This window comes from Aythya ferina, assembly GCF_964211825.1.
Source record: "Aythya ferina genome assembly, chromosome: 6".
Classification (NCBI taxonomy): Eukaryota; Metazoa; Chordata; class Aves; order Anseriformes; family Anatidae; genus Aythya; species Aythya ferina.
In genome coordinates, this window is record NC_140303.1 from 7362174 (window position 1) to 7382348 (window position 20175).

At 33.9% G+C, this 20175-nt stretch overlaps 1 protein-coding gene across 7 annotated transcripts in view; it reads left to right on the forward strand.

Annotated features, from left to right (window-relative positions):
- The window catches only part of TFPI (tissue factor pathway inhibitor), a 189993-nt gene extending 170066 nt beyond the window's left edge, over positions 1-19927 (forward strand). For 4 of the 7 annotated variants that reach the window (XM_084522924.1, XM_084522925.1, XM_084522922.1 and 1 more), the window contains 7 exons: positions 944-1144; positions 6672-6710; positions 9936-10112; positions 11731-11826; positions 12241-12333; positions 19093-19275; positions 19641-19927. In XM_084522924.1, coding sequence (XP_084379050.1) covers positions 944-1144; positions 6672-6710; positions 9936-10112; positions 11731-11826; positions 12241-12333; positions 19093-19275; positions 19641-19753 — 902 coding nt within the window. In that variant the 3' untranslated portion in view covers positions 19754-19927. Of the gene's footprint in view, positions 1-297; positions 340-943; positions 1145-6671; positions 6711-9935; positions 10113-11730; positions 11827-12240; positions 12334-19092; positions 19513-19640 lie in introns of all 7 variants that reach the window. The other 3 variants (XM_084522921.1, XM_084522920.1, XR_014694140.1) reach the window with 2 other exon arrangements.
- Positions 19928-20175: the final 248 nt, after the last annotated feature.

The following is a 20175-nucleotide window of genomic DNA, read 5'->3' on the forward strand; positions in this document are numbered from 1 at the left end:
AACACAAGCTCTGCAAAGCTTTTAAAATCCTCTACTTCCTTGGAAAAGGAAAGCAGGAAAAAATCTCAAAGCCTGTATTGGTAAGGGAACAGTATTATAAATGGGATCATCAGAGTTTCCTTATAGGCACCAACAGCATAACACTTTGTTAGTAATCTTCTTCAAAATATGTATGTTAATTTTTACATAACATTCCAAGAGTTAATCATATGTGTATATATTGAAAGACATAAAAATGACTTGAGGTGAAAAGGTTCAACTTCTTTTCACCCAAACATTCTGTTGTGTTCTTTTCAGCTCTTAAAAGGTCTCAGACGAGAACAGTAAAATCGAAGAAAGGTATGAAACATATCATGAAACCTATCAAAGAAAAGCATCATGACCTTTCAATTGTACCAGATGGGTTTATGTACCAGTAATGTGTAATGTGGTAGGGAAATGGTGCCCTCTGCAGGGCTCTCTTGCTTAGTTCACCCCATGCTGCTGTCTGCTGAGATGTCCTTACGAATTATGTTCGCTCTCAGAGATGTTCGTGCACAAGGCACACTCCTTCAGCCTTTATTTATGCAGGAGTAGTCAGCGTGTCTTTCGGAGCTGCCCGAATTTTCTCAGTATATGTGTTGATGATAATTTTTCACTAGGTTCGATGAATAAGCTGCTATCTGTAGTTGTTTACAAAGTTATGATGAGGACCTGGTGTTTGGAATACGAGCTCTTTTGGTTGAAAGTTGAAACCAACATTTCCATTTGATTGAGATGAACTTGTGTTCCAATGGAAATGATGGTTGTCTTTTTACATCTATGTTTAATGTGTTTAGAGCTGTAGAGCCAGATATTAGCAGTGCCTCTCCAGCACAACAGGCAAGAAATTTGATTTTGAAGTTAAGCTGTTCAGTGAAGCAAAGTAACTTGATAACAGTTGTTCTACTTCTTTTTATCACAGGTGCTCCTTTGCCACCGCTGAAACTGGGACATTCAATTTGTGCCCTGAAAGCAGATGAAGGTCCATGCAAAGCTATCCACATGCGCTATTATTTTAACATTCAAAGCCGTGGGTGTGAAATATTTGAATATGGAGGATGCCATGGCAATGAAAACAACTTTCTAACACTGGAAGAATGTCAGAACAAGTGTGTGGTAACAGGCCAGTACCCATTCTCCTATTCTCATCAGTTCTTCATTTGCATTTTTTACTTGTCATCCGTAAACCATATGAATTTTAGAAGTAGAGGTCCTCTTCAGTTCCTGTTAATACAGTAATGTCATGCTCCCAATTATGCTCCCAATTATTCTATGATGTTGTAGTCATCTGGATTATTTTAGATTCTGCAAGCAAGCATTCTGGATTTGGGAAGACAAATTGTGAATTTTTTTTAGTGGACATGCAAAATAGAGAGCAATGCAAGAAAGCTTATTTTCTGGCTAAAGCCATGATTTGAAAGAGTTGTTAATGTAAAATTGATTGTGAGGCTGAGCTAAACTGTTGGCCAGCGTATTCATTGCTTTTGGAATATCATACCCAGTTTCTGATTCCATGCTTCTCTTTGTTCAAGAAGCTGATACAAGCTATCCAAAATCTTGAACATCTGCCATGATTCAACAAAATTAGAACTGCAGTAATAAAATAGTCATCTTTAAAAATGTCAGTTATAGCTGTTTGGCTTAAAATATCTGTTTTGTTGCAGCTTCATCAATTAATCATTAGAAAGAGGAAAATGAGATCCAAAACATGATACAGAACAAAATATACAAAATGTGCCTTGTGAATGCCATTTTTGCTGTTAAAAATTATCATCATAATTAACTAAGGTCTTCAGCATTGTGAAGGCTTTACAGAGTAAAGTGGGGTTGTTCTCTTACCTGTAAAAATTGAGCCAGAATAGTATGATTAAATAGAGCACAAACCTCAGTGGGACTGTATGTATAAATAATAGCAAAGCTTAAACTGAGATGTTGTACCTGAGCAAAGTTTCATTGATGAGAAACTATCAAAACAGCTAACAGAAGGAAGACCTGTTTTTCCTAACAGGTTTTCTCTGGTCTTCATCCCTTTGATCTTTCTAGCAAGGAGACTGCATGCATTCTATGCAATCCCTGAATGTGATCCCTGAAGTTTATAATGAAAGCAGATTTCAGTCATTTTTCTTTCAAACAACCCCATGCATGTAGAATAATTTCTTTCAGGATGGAAAAAAACAGTACAAAATGTCACCAACAACCTGTCAAAGTGATAAAGATCAGATCACTACATTCTTTAATTGAATGTCAGTTTTTCACTGCAGTTAATTCTCAGGATTGATTTGAGACTATTTTTTAATGGCTTCTGATAAGATCTGATAAGCCTTGGAGACCAGATGTACTCCAGTGAAGAAGGAGCAAGTATCAATTGTAGTCTCACTCTGTCCTCAGGAGTAATATATGGGTAAATGCAAATTATATTAAAATAAGATTTATATTAAAATCACATATCACTGAGGAATAATGTTTTGGGTATCGTAATTCCTTTGTTACTAAGTAACATCATCTAGAATTTTAAGTCAAAAAAAGAGATGGCATAAAGAAAAACATCTTTCTGAATACAAACATCTTGCAATAAATGAAAGCATACATAAATTGAATGAAATTCTGTCCTTCCACTTGGGCCTGAATTGAGTCATAACCCAGCTCTTGCTAAACTGGTTGAGAAGGCAAAGAAGCTTCACATCATTGATTTGATTTCTTTCCATGTTGAAGTCACAGATATTGCTAGAATTGCAGATTAGTATTCATATCTAGCTCTAAAATGACATTTGCTTCTTTTTTACCTTTAATGTTTTGTTCTTACATTTCTGCAAATTGTTCTGTCAAAATTGCTAGCTGTTCATTCTGTTGAGAACCCTGCAATATTTAAGGAGATCAAATAGTCCTGTGCTGGTTAGAGCACAGCTCACAGACAGTAAGAAATTTCCATTTTCTTGTATTGTAAATGCTAGTTCTGCTGTCTCTGTATTTGGGTCATTTTCTTCAACTAGAATATGCTGGTTTTAGTGCTTGGTAGTAAAGGAAACTTAGAGGGCAGGAGCTGATCTTGTTTCAAAAGTAGGCTGAAGACTGACACCCCCCAAACTGGGTGTAAGAATTGTGTGATGATATTTTGATGAGCACTAAAGGAGAATTAATTTAATTTTAAGGAATCATAAAATCATTAAGGTTGGAAAAGACCTTCAAGACCATCTGGTCTAGCCATCACCCTACTACCAATGTCACCCACTAAACCATGTCCCTAAGCACCAGGTCCAACCTTAAAGAGTTAAACATTATTCCAATTCTGGCTTTAATATTTTGCATAGTTATTCCCTGTTTCCTTGTCAGTGGTCTTTCTACACTTGCATCCTTCCTTTTGTCATATGGCTTCTACAAGTCATAAGTTTATATCAAGGATTTAGCTGATTTTATTTTATTTTTTTCCTCTACACAATCATCTCAAAAAAATATTTCTGTATTTATTGAACTTTCGTAACAGAAATTAATAAAACTTGCAATTGAATTTCACAGATAATACATATACATAAGTTTAAAAAAGTCAGCAAGGTCATTCTAAGAGGAAAGACCTTCCTTACAATGCATTTTCCTCACTTCTACAGCTGTACTCCATGTTTTGTTTAGAAAATTGTGATTGATCAGTTTCTAGCTACAGCTCCACAAAGTTAACAATACAGTCTTTCAAGATAAAAAATGATAAGCTCTTTTCTTGATTAGCATTCATAGTCAAAAACTGTTTGGGATGTGAAGATAGCTCTTCTTTTTCTGTCACCAGTCTGGCTTTTGGCACTCCACATCTGGTATCTTGTTTTGGTTTTCAGCTGGACCTACAGCATTTCTGCAATTTTCAGAGCAGGATTGTTTGCAGGACTGCAGCTGCCAGTATCTCATCCAAAACATCTGTTATCCTTGTGATTTGGAGTGTTTGTCCTAAATTCCTATTTAAAGGCTAAGACAAAGGGCTAAACTGAAGAAGGCAAGGTTCATTGGTGCAGAGTTTGGGTTGAAGAGTGTATAAAAGCCATGATCAGGTGCCACGAGTGAAGTTCTACAGAATTATTTCTTCAATCTAATGTTGGTATTTTGATTAATAGTGTTATTTTGACTCTGACACGTATGTTGGATCAATACCTGAAACAGATCTTCTGAACTAAATCCTATGCTAGCATGTAATTGGCTTAATCCTGTAGAATGAAATGGGAATATCATTTAAAATGAGAGCTGGCACAGTGTCTATCTACATGTTGGTACTCAGCCTGGGTTCCAGTATTTGGTATATGCTTAATAATAATCCAAGAATTTGCAAATGTAGAGTCTGCAGTGAGGAACTGGAGCAATAGAGGCTCTGTATTCTCTGAATGAGTAAGTGCAGATAAAATGGTTTGGCGTCACACACAGTACACTGTCAAACATTAAATTCTTTTTTTTTTTTTTTTTTTTTAATAAAAAAAAAAAAAAGTAGTAGCTTCTATTTGTTAAGCCTGGCTCTGTGCAGTCTCATATTATATTATGTTCATCTTAGTTAATGTTTCTGTTATTTATTACTGCAGAAAGATAACTAATTTAGTAGCAGAGTAGAAATCAGACTAAAATGACTGTTAAATTCTTAAAAATAAAGAAAAATCTAAGAGCTATTCAGAGAATTTTCACTGTGAAGAATGTGAAGGTAAAGATTGTTAAAAATAAGCTAAAGAGAAGTTTTGAGATGTACAAAATCAAAAGAAATAATGTGAATAGCCAAAATGTCTCATTTTTCAGCATTAAGCACAACTAATTAAGCTAACACTACTGAACTGCAGGGCTCCTTAAACTGGAATAATATATATTTTTTTAATGGATGAATAAACCATCAAAGATGGAAACTGATGATTCACAGAGCTGGTTAGAGTCAGCACAAGAAGGTTTGGAGAGTCCAACTACAAGCTGGCTACTTCAAGCTTCTCTAAGACAATGTTTTGATTCAAGATGCCTAGTTCTGATTCACGTCTCCTAGAAATCAAGTGCATTTTTTGTTTCTTGTGCTTGAAGGTCACCACTTCAGAGAGTGAATAGGAGTAAAATTGCAAATGGCAACACAAGCACAAAGGTCCTAATTTTCAATGCAATGAATGTTTATCCTGGAAAGACTGTTTAAGCTTTCTAGTATGGAGAACATACCTGTTGGTAAAAGGTTCTGGACATGACAGCAATTTTTAGGTCAGTTATGTAAAGAGTAGATCTACTCAGAATTATAGTATGTTTACAAAGAAGAAATTAAGTCAGCTGTGGATTTGGCTTTTTGAGCAAAACCAGAAGCAAAGAGACAATGTTGACATGGTGGTAAGATTAAAATACTTTAGGCCTGTATAAACTCACAATAAATTCTTCCTGTTTTGTGCCAGAAGGGTAGAGATCACATCAAAGTCTGATTGCTGATTTTGGCCTGAAGGAGACAGATGAGTGGAATTAGTAAAATAGCGGAGACAGATGAGTGGAATTAGTAAAATAGCCCAAAACAATTGTCCTGAAAATAATGTTGTTGTTTTTTTTTGTTTTGTTTTGTTTTAAATCAGGTCATAGGTTTAATGCTAAAGGCATAGACTCCTACTAACAGGAAACACTAGAAATATGTTCAAATAAATGATTTGTCACTCTCAAGTGCATGTTATATCTTTCAATAATATTTTTTTAAGAATGCCAGTTGAATTATCCCAGAGACAAAAGGAAAATGTAGCACAATAGAATTTTTACCCAGTATATGTGCTTTGAAAATACAACACAAGCAACATTTTCAGAAGAAAAAGAAAAAAGTCTAGAATAACAAACTGGTAAGATTGTGGCACACAGTGTGGCAGTACAACTGACATTAAAACCATATTAGCTATCAGCACCTCTTAAAATAGGAGTCAAGGAAGGTATAACAGTATATAAATGACAGTTGCAAACACTTGCTCTCAAATGCAAGTGAAGGATGAATTGTTAAAACTAGTTTCAATTTTAGTCTGTGAAAAGATTGTTATAGCTAGTGTATGTGGCAGGGGAAACCTTATAGAAAATTACAAATAGCAGAAAGGGTAAGGATGCAGATGGCTAAATTATCTTATGTTACTGCTTAAATAACAAGGAAGGGCACAGCAGCAACTCCACTTTTTCCAGCAGGAATTGTTTTCTACCTGGTGCTTTAATATTGCAAACATCATAAGGAACGCTTTACTCTGACACTTTGTGGCATAACAAAGGGAACTGAACAGCATAAGAGAGGTTTTTGTTGTTAACTAGATCTGCTCCAAAGCTATATTAGCACTGAGTAGCTGAAGTACTTGGGTTAAATTAACCTAGCCTCTTTTGGGGAGTAAGATTACATAATGCAGGATTCTGGCTCCAGCAACATAAAGAGGAATTTCCCTGTTCAATTCAATATGGGCATAATTTAATCCCAGCATTTTCCATATCCTCTTCTTTCAAATATAGCAGGTCTTCTCATACAAAGGAAATACCTCAGTCCTTCAGACCATGATTTTGTGCTACTTCTTTAATAAAGAGAAGAAAGGAGGGGAAGAGATGTTGTGTCCTTCCTCCTCAGTGCTCATAGTCATGTGAAGCAGTTTGGTACTACAGGTGAAACTTAATGTCTCTACTTTTAATTATTTTTCTTTTTATTTATATTGTAGAATTCTCTCTGAAGATGATGCTAGCAAAAATGAAGCAAGGTAACTGTTCACATACTAATCTTATACTCTTATACAATAAGGTACTTAGCCTCTTTTGATAGATTCTTTATGTTTGTTCCAAGATGCCTCCTAATAACAGCAGTGTCATACTAAAACGAGTTATTATTTCTAATCTTCTTTGTCCATATTCATCTAAGACTTCAAGGACAATTGTGGTCACTGTGGTCAGACACTTTTCCCTAAAACAAACATATTCTCTCTTTCTTCAATAATCAGAAAACTGTGATTATTCAGAGAATCAAGCAGAACGTAGTTAGCCATAAAGTGGAAATTTTTAATGTGTGTTTTGAGAATAATAATCTAAATATAATCTAAACACTCCCTTTACTATTAGCAAAAATAGGAAAAATCACTCTGAAACAGAGCTGTTTCACATATTGCCTGTGTAAGAAATAATAGGATTAGTGTGACCTCTCTACTCAAAAAGGCAAGAGAGCAAGTTTTCCTCTGCAGAAACTACAGAATGGGCAAACTGTTTTACAGAAATTTAAATGCCCAATGCTCAGACTTCCTAAGTAATGAAAATGAAATAGCCAATGAAAAGGCTAGCCAATGAAAAATGGCCAGGTCCTACCTTAAGCACTGAGAATCACCTGCCTGGAACACTGTGGGGTCAGTTGAGGTGTAACCTGTGATCCTAACATGGATATTTAGGTCTGACACTTAGAACTTGTGAAGACTTATTGCACACCTCCTCATTCCACGTTTGAGGCTTATCTTTATTGGGCCCAATACTAGTAGCCAGAGCTCTCTGATTTCATCAGAAATCAGCTCTTCTTTCATTGCTTACCAGGATCTTGCTCCTTCTCCTTACTTCCTCTTGAGCTGGTATGCATTTAACTCCTCATAGAAATGCCAGTATTTGCGTAGACATTTTGAAATAGACTAAATCATCTCTCTCTACTGAATGGTATTCTGGAATATTTTTATGTTGAGATTAAGGTTTTCTTTTCCTTTTTTTTTCTACTCTCTCTCCCGTTTTTAATGCATTGAATTTTTATGCTATGGAAATTACAAAACCTGATCTTCCATAGATGCTGCAGAAGTTTGTACTGCTTCCTTTAATGTCTTACTCTAGTTCCTGCTTTTATTGACAAAAAAAAATAAATAGTTAACTTGTTAAATTTAGCTCATGACTATAAACACCATTACGTATTTACTACTGTTCCCAGTAATGTATTCTTGAATATTAATCTGTGGAGAAAGACATGTCATTTAGAAGTGTAATACTAGTTTGTATGGTTAAGATTATACTGCTGTATTGTCTTCATGGCCTCTCTCTGCAAAACTGGCTATAAATGTTAGTTATGAGCTCAACTTATTTGAATTTAATTTTCTCTTTCTGCAAGAACCACTTTAATATAAGGATTTTCAAAATGAGGAGCAAATGTTTTTATTTACATACCTTTATTTTCCACCTTCCTTTCTCAGTTAATATCCAATTTATACATTTTTTTTTTTTTACTCTTTTTTTGACAATATTATGCAATATTTGGTGAAAGAATCGGTTACTAATAGATGGTTAGTAATGGTTACTAATAGATAACATATGTCCAATAGATGCTGCTCTGGAAATTGTGCCTGCTATTTGTCTACAAAATGGTCTCATTTCCATTCTCATGGAAAGCATATCATGTTTTTTTATCCATATAACCCATATTTGTTAGTCTCCGTGAACTAGTTTTGTAAATCTGTGAACATCAGTAGGTGTTGCATTTGAATGATAGGTGTTAAATATCTGAACTGTAGAATACACATACTTACTGGCAGAAAATATCAGTTTTAATGAAGGATCAAAATTAAGCTATCCAGAAGCACTTCAAATAGTCAATTTCTTTAATTTATGCAAGAACATTGTAATGGTTGAATTTTCCTTGATCTCTGAAAATGACATTTTTCTATTAATGAAGCTTTATAAAAAGTGAAATTCAAGATATTGACTATTATTTCTTGGGAAAACTCAGTTTATGAGCTATTATAATGCTTGATATGAGTATTTGATTTGTCTCGAACTTAGTTATGTTGTTTAAGCAATAATTTTGAATAAGTATATAGTTAAAAATAAATGTTATAGGACAAACTTCTTTACTACTCCATAATCTACTCCAAATACATTAGGGACTTCAAACTAATTGTTCTGTAGTGATTTTTATTAAAACGCACACTGTTTTAGTCTTACCTCTCTCTTAACTTTCACACATAAGGCCTGCCTCATGTGTCACATCTGACACAATTGTTTTATATGAAGACTAAAAATACTTTGCTAGTCAGCTCAGTAAAGTATCATATTTCAAATTATGTACTAGCAAGAATTTGAGCATACATCCAGATATATTTTATTATTTTTGTCATTATTTTCTTTTTTTTTTTTCCTCCTTAATTATAAATTTAAAACGAGTACAGTGAAAAACAACATTTGAGGATCACTGTACAAAGATGTGTTTTTCTTCACTGCCAGAAGCTGTGATATCATGCCTGGTTATTCAGTCAAATCATGTAGTATTCATTTATTAAAATTTTCTTCTTTGAAATTGTAATTACGGAGCATGAACTAGGAAAAACTGAGACTGAAAAGTGGTAGTCAGAATAATTGTTCTGCCTTCTAGTTTCCTGTATTATTTTATAGTAGTAGATTGTCCCAGACAAAATGCATTGTTAGATTTCTGATAGAAAAAATAGAAATAGATTAATAAACAAACAAACAAACAACTATTTCCTTTTTTCCTTCTATTTTAACAATGTCTTCTGAGTCATTCACACCAACATTGGCTAAAACTACATAAATGGGAAGAGTGTATACTTAAGTTCAAATGATCCAGCTGTGATTTATTTTATTTGATTTTTTTTAAATTCAGAATTAAAAGTAATGTTCATCTTAGAGCTTCAGTGTAGAAAGACAGCTAAAGGAGTTATCAGTACTCATTCTCCAAGGTACAATTGAATGGTTATTTGAAAAAAAGAAGGAAAAAAAAAAAAAGCAATAACCATGTCCTATAATGCTCTAGCTCAGTATTGCAGTGTTATATATATAGAACAAAAGCAGTACACTAAAGCAGCAGTTATTTTACAATTGGTCTTTAGTTTAAAGATGCAGGTTTCTTATATCAACTTTTTCTAGTTCTATTGTTGTCTTACAGTGTGTTTTGCTTTTTTTTTTTTTTTTTTTCTTCCCTCACCCTATTCATCATTTACCGTTGTTTGTAGAAAAGCCTGACTTCTGTTTTCATGAGAAAGACCCTGGAACCTGCAGAGGTTATTTTTCCAGATATTTCTATAACAAAGAGACAAAACTATGTGAAATATTCAAGTATGGTGGGTGCCTAGGAAACCAGAACAACTTTAAGAGTTTGGAAGAATGCCAGACTACCTGCCAAGGCAACTGTAAGTTGTTGTCCTTGTTATTCTTAGCTTTATTCTTGTATAAACAACATTGTGTTTTGAAGGTATTTGGCATAGGAAAAAAGGCAATGTAGGAGACTCCAAAGCAGCAATAATTTATACCTGAGATTAACAGAATTATATATTCTTAAAAATACATACAAAAATAAGAAATATAAAGTAACAAAGAAAAATATTTTAAAAGTGGTACGTGCTGTTAATTTTAATGAATATTGCAGGACTCCTGCTGTTTTATTTTTCCCTGTCAAATACCTACATGCATTTTAATTCCACAAACCCCTGCAAAAATATATGGTAAACTTCTTGAACCTATTGTATAAAAGAAACATGATATTATCTTATTTTTTTAATTGCATATTCTTTAATATATCTAAGTTGAAACAAATAATGAGTGATATATAATTTGAAACAGAACATTGAAAGTAATGGAGACAGATGCAGTAGTTGAAGTGACATCAATTTTAAGTGAAGAAGCGACTTGGTCCAAAATGGTCTCCTTGGTCTCCTGATTGTACCTTGATATTAGAGCACTGCATTTCTCCATTAAACTTGCTGTTAGAAAACAGATTTTATAAGCCCATTTCCTTGGGCAGAAATCTGGGGAAATATCTTTTTGAAATATATTGTGAAAATATTAAAGAAGGCAGAGACTTAACAGTAGCAGAGATTATAAAGACAGGGAATGAAGAAATGGACCTATTTAGGTTGCAGCCACATTACTAAGTCACCTTTTTCATTATTTTTCTTTTTAAATCTAAGATATGTTAGCTGTTTGGCCTTGTAATGTCATAAAAAGTTTATATATCTTAAGCCATATGTCTGAATCTATTCCTTTCAAAACATGTCTTATAAAGAAAAGACGGATTTCTGCTTTTACCGTTTCCTTACTCTGGGTTGCTACCTTCTCACCAAAGAATCATGCAAAACTGGTCCTTCATCTGAATGATTTAGCCCTGCAGTTTAGGCTATGAACAGCCACTTAGACTAACCACAGATCTTTCTTCCACTTCCTTGTCTTCCTAGTTCCTATGATTTTTTCTACATCAGAATACAGTAACCTTCCTAACTCTCCCTAGCTCCTCAGAGCACTTAATTATATTCATAGTATAAATTTCTGGAACCCCCCCCTTTCTTTTTTTTTTTTTTTTTTTTAAATCTAGTGGGTCTGTTTCCAGAACAGTTTCAAGTGTGTTTTCAGTAAGAGGAGCCTGAGCTCATTCATATTTAGAACAGGAAAGACCCAATAAGTTTCCTTTTTTTTTTTTCAAAGGATTTTCAAGGATTTTCAAAAAATACACATATAGAGCCAAATGTTTTTCCCGTACCTTTTGCTGAAGCATTCCTTCCTGGGTTCTGATTCCATTTTTATCTTCTGGACTAAAAGTTGCAAAATGCTTTTTAATAATTATTTTATCTTTTTATTTATTTATTTTTTTTTTTTATTTCAATCTGAAATAACACCTAATTGTAAATTTGTTTGAATATCAAAGAAGGGAGCCACAGTTTCAATAGACAGAAGTTTTTACCTTAGTGATACTGAAACTCTGATACCAATTATTTTGTGTTTTTCCTCATTGTTTTCCATTCATTTTTCTTTTAGCAAATTTATTGCCAGATGCTCCAACTGAAGATTATCCTAACACTATGAACAGTAGCTCCCCAGAGGAAGAGCACAACCAGTTTCCCAGGATACTTGGTAAGAATTTGCTTTTGTTGTTTATAATTTTCCTTTTTCTGATGAAGCAGTCACTCTGAGGCTTGTCCACTTCTTTTGGCCTGTCCATATAGTTTATTTGAGAATAGATATGTCAGTTGAAATACGTAAGTCTAATGAGCTGGTAACATGCAAACTAGCTTCATAGCCATTTTTTGTCAGTAATAATAAGTATTTTGAAAAGGGGTTATTATTGCAAAGGTTAGAATGTTTGCTAGCAATATAATAACAACCTTACCAGACCATATTTGATTTAAGTATTATATAAATAAAACTGAAGGAGAAACTTAAAACTTAAACTTAAATGGGTACCAATCATAGTTTACTTTCAGAACTTTCTTGTGTCTAGATAGCTTATCATTTATTGTTTCACCACTTTTTTTTTTTTTCTTTTAGTAAATTTATTGCCAACTGCTCCAAATGAGAAGTCCAATATTATGAACAGTAGTTACCCAGAGAAAGAGCACAAGCAATTTCCTAGGTTTTTTGGTAAGAACTTGTTTTTGCATTTCCTAATTCTCAGACTTTTATGTGCACCCTGGATTTACTGAGAGAAAATGGGTGGAAATGGAATATCTGAGACTAAAGAATGGGTTCCCATCTATGTCAATAGTTTCAATAAGCAGAGAAAGTCAAAACAAAAAAATATATTCTACTTACAGATCTTCTAGAGATATCAGAAAGTGGAATACTGATTATACTTTGTCCTCTTATGAAGATGTGTTCTTGTGAAGGTCTGATAAAAACAAACCTTTAAATACCAAAATCAAAAGCAGTGTTGCAGAGTTGTTTTAGTCAAAATAAATCCTTTTCCAGGGCACTGTCAGAGCAGTTAAAGATTCTTTTACCCATTAAGAAAGAATTATATTTGGATTTTGAATTATGGCGCAATATATTTATCATGATACATTTTTATCATTGTTAAGGTCATATTAAACTTAGTTTATGGTTTGATTATAGTCAAGGTAAGTGTGAATGAATTTCATGTCTACTTAAAGGGATTTTTGCGCTAATAAGTGGTATAATGCAAATAAGAATCTGGAGGCCCTCTACTGTGGAGGTTTTGACAATTTCTGCAGCAGGGGACTGTCCACTATAGATTGCTGGTACTTGCTCACACTGTAAAGGGTGATTGAATTTGAGGCATATCATTTTTATGATCCACAGTTATGCAAGAGGAAACAAGAAACAGTTGGGAAAAGACTGAGCATTCTTACCAAGTATTTCTATTTGTTTTATTTTTGCATTTACACTTATTTGTACTTTTGGAGATAATGTGATAGTTTACAGATTCATCAATGTTTTTGTGTTTCATATGGTCTGTAAGGTAATGGGTATGTAGGATAACATTTCGGTGCTCTTTGCTTAGAGTTGTGTCTAATAAAGCTTGATTGTATGTTGTATTCTATTTATTTTGCTTGTACTATGATCACATGTACTGTTGGCTTGAGGTAAATTTCTGAGATAGCTGGATTTTTTACCACATACAAAACATTAAAATGACTGAATAAAAACCAGTAAGCATTAAAATGACTGAATAAAAACCAGTAAGCTTCTTGGTAGCTTATTGTACTGAAAAGTAGTTACATGACAAAAAGCCTGGTTGTCAATCTAGGGACATGAGTGCATATGTTCCCTGAGGTTTCTACTCGCAATATGATCCCCCATATTCCCAAAACAACTAGCCTATGCAAGCAAAGAGGCGTTATTCCATGTGTTTTCTTAGAGGAAACTCAAAAAAGAATGAAGTGTTGTATCAACAATAGTGAATTTTGTGGTAGAGCAGATTTCAGGAAAGAGATGAGGGTAAGAGGAAGGACAGAAAACTGGAAGGTTGGTGGAAAAAAGGCTGAAGTAACAAGGGAAGGTAGATTCAGTGTAAATGGGTGAGTCAGGTAAGAAACATGACCTTGGAAGGACTGATGAGTTTCAGTGGAAAGTCTGAAGACCTCACAGTTCTTTCTCTACAATATAACCTTTGTCTGTCTTACGCTAGCCTGCCTCATGCAGATGTCTGCTGCCATTCTGTTTATCTGCCCGTACCTTTCAGGCTGCTTGGATAGGCTAAAATCCTGTGTTTTGTGCAATCCTACTTCATGGCAATGAAATGGTAGGACCAAAACAGACCACTAATTTCTCCACATGGCATAGCTTCCACTCCTGCTGTTACTAGAGGCAAGAGTATTAACTGAAGTTGCAAGGTGGAGTTATTTCACACAAATGTGCAAAGTGACTCTCATCACTCTCTGGGAGGGAGGAAAAATCTAGTTAAGCACATGCAATGTCAGAATGGACTGCTTGGGATGGAATGGCTGATTCTCATCTTCTGAAGCACAGGTGAAATAGCTTATCTGCTATTGCAACATGTGTTTTGTATATTGGCCTGGCTATGTAGCTTTTTTTTTTTTTTTTTTTTTTTCCAAATACATGACCAATATTAAAAAATAATAAAATTCCAAGGAGTTGTCCCTTATAGAATAACTTACCTTGTATAAGTTTGCCATGATACCAGATTAGTAGATTTCCAACAAAGTTCTTGATCTTAAGAAGATTAAAGTCTTCCATGACCAAGAGAAACTAACTTTATCTGCATATAAACACAAGACCTCTAGTGTTCTCTGTCAGCAAAGAACTTGCTGCAGAGAGCCAATATTGTTCTGGTCTTATTCTGCTATAAGGTTTAAAACAATTTCTGGGGAAGTGAAAGTGAAGCGAGGAATCAAGCCTTTCATTTTTAGATTAAATGAAGTGATCTACGGTACGAAATTGCAAGTGCTATATTCTACATTCAACTTGTGAAATCTAAGTGGGATGCAAGATCAAAAGTCGGTTTTCCACTCAGCGAGTTTGGAATGGCACACAGAAGCAGCTCCTGTTATTATTTCTTAGAGTCAGGGCCATATCTTTTGCAGATATAAACTGACACAACTATATTTGCTATAATGGATCTGAACCAATTTATACCTATAGAGTAGTGTCAAGTGCAGATGACTCATTATTTTTGTAATAGCCTGTCTACTTGAGAATTCTTTTATTATCTCTCTGCTGTAACCAGAATGAGAAACTGAAGTCTGCATAATAATGTGTCAGTAAACCTTAAGTTTCATGAATGTCAAACACCTGTGTTTAGCAGAAAAGAATGCAGTAAGCATTGTATGCGTCACTCATGAAGATAATTTTAAACTTCTTTTGTATTAAGATTATCAGTTCATTGTCACACATTTGAACCCCAGCTAAGCCTGAGGGAAAACGGTTTTTGTTTCAAAGCACGTTTGAGATTCATTTTGATAAGTGAATCCATGTCTGAATGTGCGTGTTTCAGAGATTCCAAAGTACGACCATATCATCTGTTTCCATCAGAGAGAGGTTGTCTGGGATTCAAGGAACAACTGTATTTAAAGAATTAAATCTTAAACCATGAACTTTAAAAGATCTCTAGGTAGCAGTGAAGGGTAAGATACACTAGTCTTTTTATAGGGAAGAACAATAGCCTTTTTTTATTTATTGCCTTTTCATGGAATTAGTTTACCTAATTTTTCAGAGACAAAATATCAAATATTGTGGTTTTGGATCTCATTCTCTGACCAAAACAAAATCAGTCCGAACATCTGCACCATCAACAGAAGAAGAGACAAATGCATCTACAGTGTTTTGCTATAATAAAATATGAAGCCTGTTTGAAAAGCTCCTGTAGAGATAGTGGTGAGAGTTCCAGCTTCCAAACTCCACTTGAGATAGGTTCCAAGTTATTATCCTGATGGAGTTGTCATGTTTCTGAGGAACACTTCTTATTTCATTGTATCAGCAGTTTCCAAAAGAAAGCTTTACTCTTGGAGAATGTTTGACTAATTCAACTTGGAAGCTATTGTTTGTCGTTTGCCTATACAAATTGTAAATTCTTTTTTGCCGTGCCCATTTATGACCTGACTTGTCATGTATTTTGTCATACATGTCATGTATTTTTGGCAAATAATATGCATAGCATATCCAAGGTTATGAACTTGCTATTGGATATTTAAAATCCATTTAAACAAGTTATTTTGGATAAACAGAATAGCTTGAGCAGAGTCTTAAGGCCTGTTGCTGTCAATGTCAATATCATGTAGTTCCATGTATAATGAAATTAGAAAGTATGCCATGACACTTACTAATTCAGGGGTTCATATGATCTAATGGATGTTAGCATGTAATGATTTATGCAATATAACGAATAATACAACATGCACTGTAAAAAATGGTATAGATAAAATGCAATCTAAATTGAGAACAAAGTAAAGATAAAAGCAACATTCCTGTCTGAAGTAATCTTACAGAGTTGACATCTATAATTAATTCATTGACCTGTAATGATTAGATTAGGACAAAGTAATTCTGATATAGGAATGTGTATTTTTTGGCTTTTGTTTTTGCTGTTGTTTGGCTTTGTTTTTACTGTTTTTAGTGTGTACCCCTTCATCTCTGTATATTTCTGTGAGTTGTGGGTTTTGCTTTTTTTTTTTTTTTTTTCCCTTCATAGAAAATGCAGGAGATAAAGACATTTCAACAACTCTTAGGTTGTAAAGGTTATAAAACTAAAACATTTGAGAGAGATACTCAAGAACAGGCATAATGTCAAAACTTACTGTAATATCATATAAGCACAACATTAGAAGCTGGGGCTGAACAGAGAAAAATTACCTGGATCTAATGCTCCCAGTGACTGGGACACACTGGGATACACTGGCTCACAGGCTTGGAAATGCCTACAGAGATGTTGGTTTGGGAATAAGACAGTATATATCTTATGCTTACAGTAACTTGAAGTTAACAAATCTTTTAGTGGTCAGTATAATAAAATAAATTCACAAGTTTTATGATTCTCAGCAGACCAGGAATGAAGTAATTTCGTTTTTATTTTAATATACTGTTTTGTGGAAAAAAATGGCTGCTGTATGGCAAAATTAAGAAGTTTTTTTTGTTTTTTTTTTTGTTTTTTTTTTTTGTTTTTTCATGAGCTGTGTACTTCTGTGAGTGCAAAGAATACACAGATATTTTGAAAATGAAGATACAACTTTTAGAAACAGTATAATACAGATTCTGAATAACTTTTGGATGCCACTCTGCTAGTTGCTTTATACATATGCAGATAGTCCTTATTCATCAGTTACCACATCACTTGCTCCTTGGCTCCAAAAGCTTATAATTGTTGTGAGAAGCCATTCACTATGGAACTTTGCAGTCTCTCTAGAAAATTCATACTAGACAAGTAATTTATATCAGAAGTATATATTTAAAGTCCATTATAATTAACAACCCTGAACCATTTGCTTCTTTTGTCATTGACAAGTCTTTCTATGTTGTTCTTTTTAATTACACTAATTTTTAAGTTTAAATAGGTAATCACGTTTTTTGTTTTATTATATATATATATATATATATTTTTTTTATTCAATGTGTATATATATATATTTTATTTTTTTTTTCTTCAATGATGCTGAACATTTGTTTTGAAAGCTTATTTCCTCTCCAGCTAGAATCTGGATGAAATTATTTCTAGGCTCAAAAGTTCTTGAAGCCAGTACCAAATATATTGCAAATTTATTTAGCTACCATCTTCATTATGAATAAAGCAGTAGATTTAATATCCATTGTATAACATTTGGGGCACTTAGTCTATTGAGTAAGATTGAACCTTACTTTTAAAATAATGTCACAGATATCAAAAGAAACTAATTAGTACTCATACTATAACCTGAAATTAATTTAATCTATCTTGAAATACCAGCTCATGATTCAGTTTTTACTTTCACAAGATACTTTTTTGAATAGTAGTATACTGTTGGTAATGTGGCTTCAAATGTATTAATAATTTAATTTTCCTTTCTTAGCTTTCCATAAATTACCTTTCTATTTCTGTCTAGGCAATTTTTCACAGTTTTTCACCACACTGGCCTATCAATTATACTTAGCAGACAAGCTTTTTTCAACAAGTGTAAGGTGTGCAAGACAAACAAAATGTAGCGCATTCTTTTGAGCTATTTTCTTGTCAGCTTCTTGAATTGCCCAAGTTAATTCATAATTTCTTGGTTCCAGCAACTCATCTGCTTCCCACTTTTCTGAAAACAGGATGCCTTCAGCTCTGTTGTAACCCAAGTTATTCCCTAAAATTTTAACTGAGTCTTTCCTCTGAACCACTTTTGCCAGCTGTGTGGCCTCCTAACCTTAAGAAGGCCATCTGATAGCTTCATGTGTCCATTTATGCATTCAGATCTCAGTTACTCTGCTACTTCTTGAAGGAAAATGGCATTCCTTTGTGTTCCTCATAACTGATGATTTAATGGCTCCCATTCTTGTTTTTTCTTCCTGTACAGCAGCTATTTGTCAGTTTTAATTTTGCATATGAGTTACTCCTGGGTGATAGGTGATGGAGTTTCTCCAGGGGTGAGCATGGGTGAGCTTGAACTTGTTCCAGTTCCCAGGTACTTCATATAATTCAGCTTCATCTTCCAGCGTTTCAGTTCTCACACTCACTTTCAGCAACACCGAAGATCCAAAACATCAGGCTACTCCATGGAATGGTAAAAAGCTTACAGCAGCACTAAAACACCAGCATCGCAGTTGTTTTGTGCACTTAACTCTTCACCCTTGATCCTCTTTATTCTGCGAGTTACAAACTTTTTCTTCATAATTGCTCAGTGTTTTCCAGTATTATTATTCCAAGATTATTACTTAAGCCAAAATTTCCATATTCATGTGACAAACCTAATATTGATGTATTGAATCTTACCTGGATACTTTTATCTTGTATTTGATTTCAAAAAGTCTAGCAGTAATTAGAAAAATTAACTTCATTATCATAAATATTTACCGTATTTTTAAAGCTGTCCGAGATTAATTTATTTCACACTATGTTCTACAGGTAGTTTACTTGAAACTCCCCTAAGTGAATTTGAGTGCTATCTCCTACTACAGAAACAGCAATTTTAACACTAAATTTATAGGAAACAAACCTTGCTTTCAGGATAAGTTTTTGTTGGCTTTTGGAATTCAAAGAGAGAATAACATTAGCTTGTATTTTTGGTAGTCATAACATGGTAGATGCTTATGTAAAATATCCTGGATTTTCAGAACAGAATTAAATTTGCCACTGAATTTCATATAAATTTGTAAGTTCTCAAAGCTTCAAATCTCATATAAAATATAAACATAACAGAAAACTGGTTAATGACAGTGTTGTCTCTAACCTTTTTTTTTCCATGTTATTTCTAGAACCACCTGCTATCCCTTCTTTGTGCATGACTCCTATGGATAAAGGACTTTGTAGAGCTAAAGAGACAAGATTTTTCTACAACTACTCAACTGGAAGATGTCGCCCATTTAACTATAGTGGTTGTGGTGGGAATGAAAATAATTTCACCTCCAGAAAGTCGTGTTTGAGGATCTGCAAGAAAGGTATGGGAAATGATACTGCCACAGAGAATCACAAGAGGTAAATATTATGCACTCTATGGGCTGAAACGTTCTTGCAACTTTTGGTAGTAAGTATTGGCCTGATAAAATGTAATAGCTGAAAGTCTTAGCAAAGTGCAACTGGTAATCAGAAGAGAGAGCTAGAGAGAGAAGGATGGACGCTAAAATACTGTGTACAAGAGCAGACATCTTGACCTTGGTCAGGCAAATGAAGACTAGGTAAGACAAAATGTTCTTTTTTCTCTTTTTTTCAAGAATATTTCTTGAAAACAAGATGTCTCATTTCTGATTATCTTGGATGAGTTAGTCGTACAGCATCTTAACTTACTCTTTCATTTTACCTTCAGGATTCATTAAAAATAAAGGCGGAAGAAGAGTAATAAAAATTAAGAGGAAGAAAAAGAAACTGTCAGTAAAGGCTTTGGAAGAGGAAAGCATCCCTGAAAGAATACAACTTTGATTTTATGGAAATGGGAAGTAAACTGCTCTTCACCTGTGAATGAAAGCCTCTAGTGCACCCAATTTAAATATATGTACTGTACTCATTATTTAGGTTGCATATTATTAAACTGTTTATGTTTTTGTTATGTATGCCTCCTTTACATTAATAAACATTACTTTGTACTTTGGAAAAGAGCATTTAAAATGCAGTTTGACTATATCATTGCTAGAGATGCAACAGGACAGAACAGGTTATGTGGGCATAGAACTCATAACAATTAAAAAGCAGGCAAGATTCAAATTTACTTTATTTCCCCATTCTTTTCTGAAATCTATTTTGGTCCTAAAAAAGAAGAATAAGGCTTGTCGAAGAGCAATCACTTGTCAAGCATGATAATTTCAATCTTAGATTAAAAGATGAGTACTGATAAAAAGAGGAAA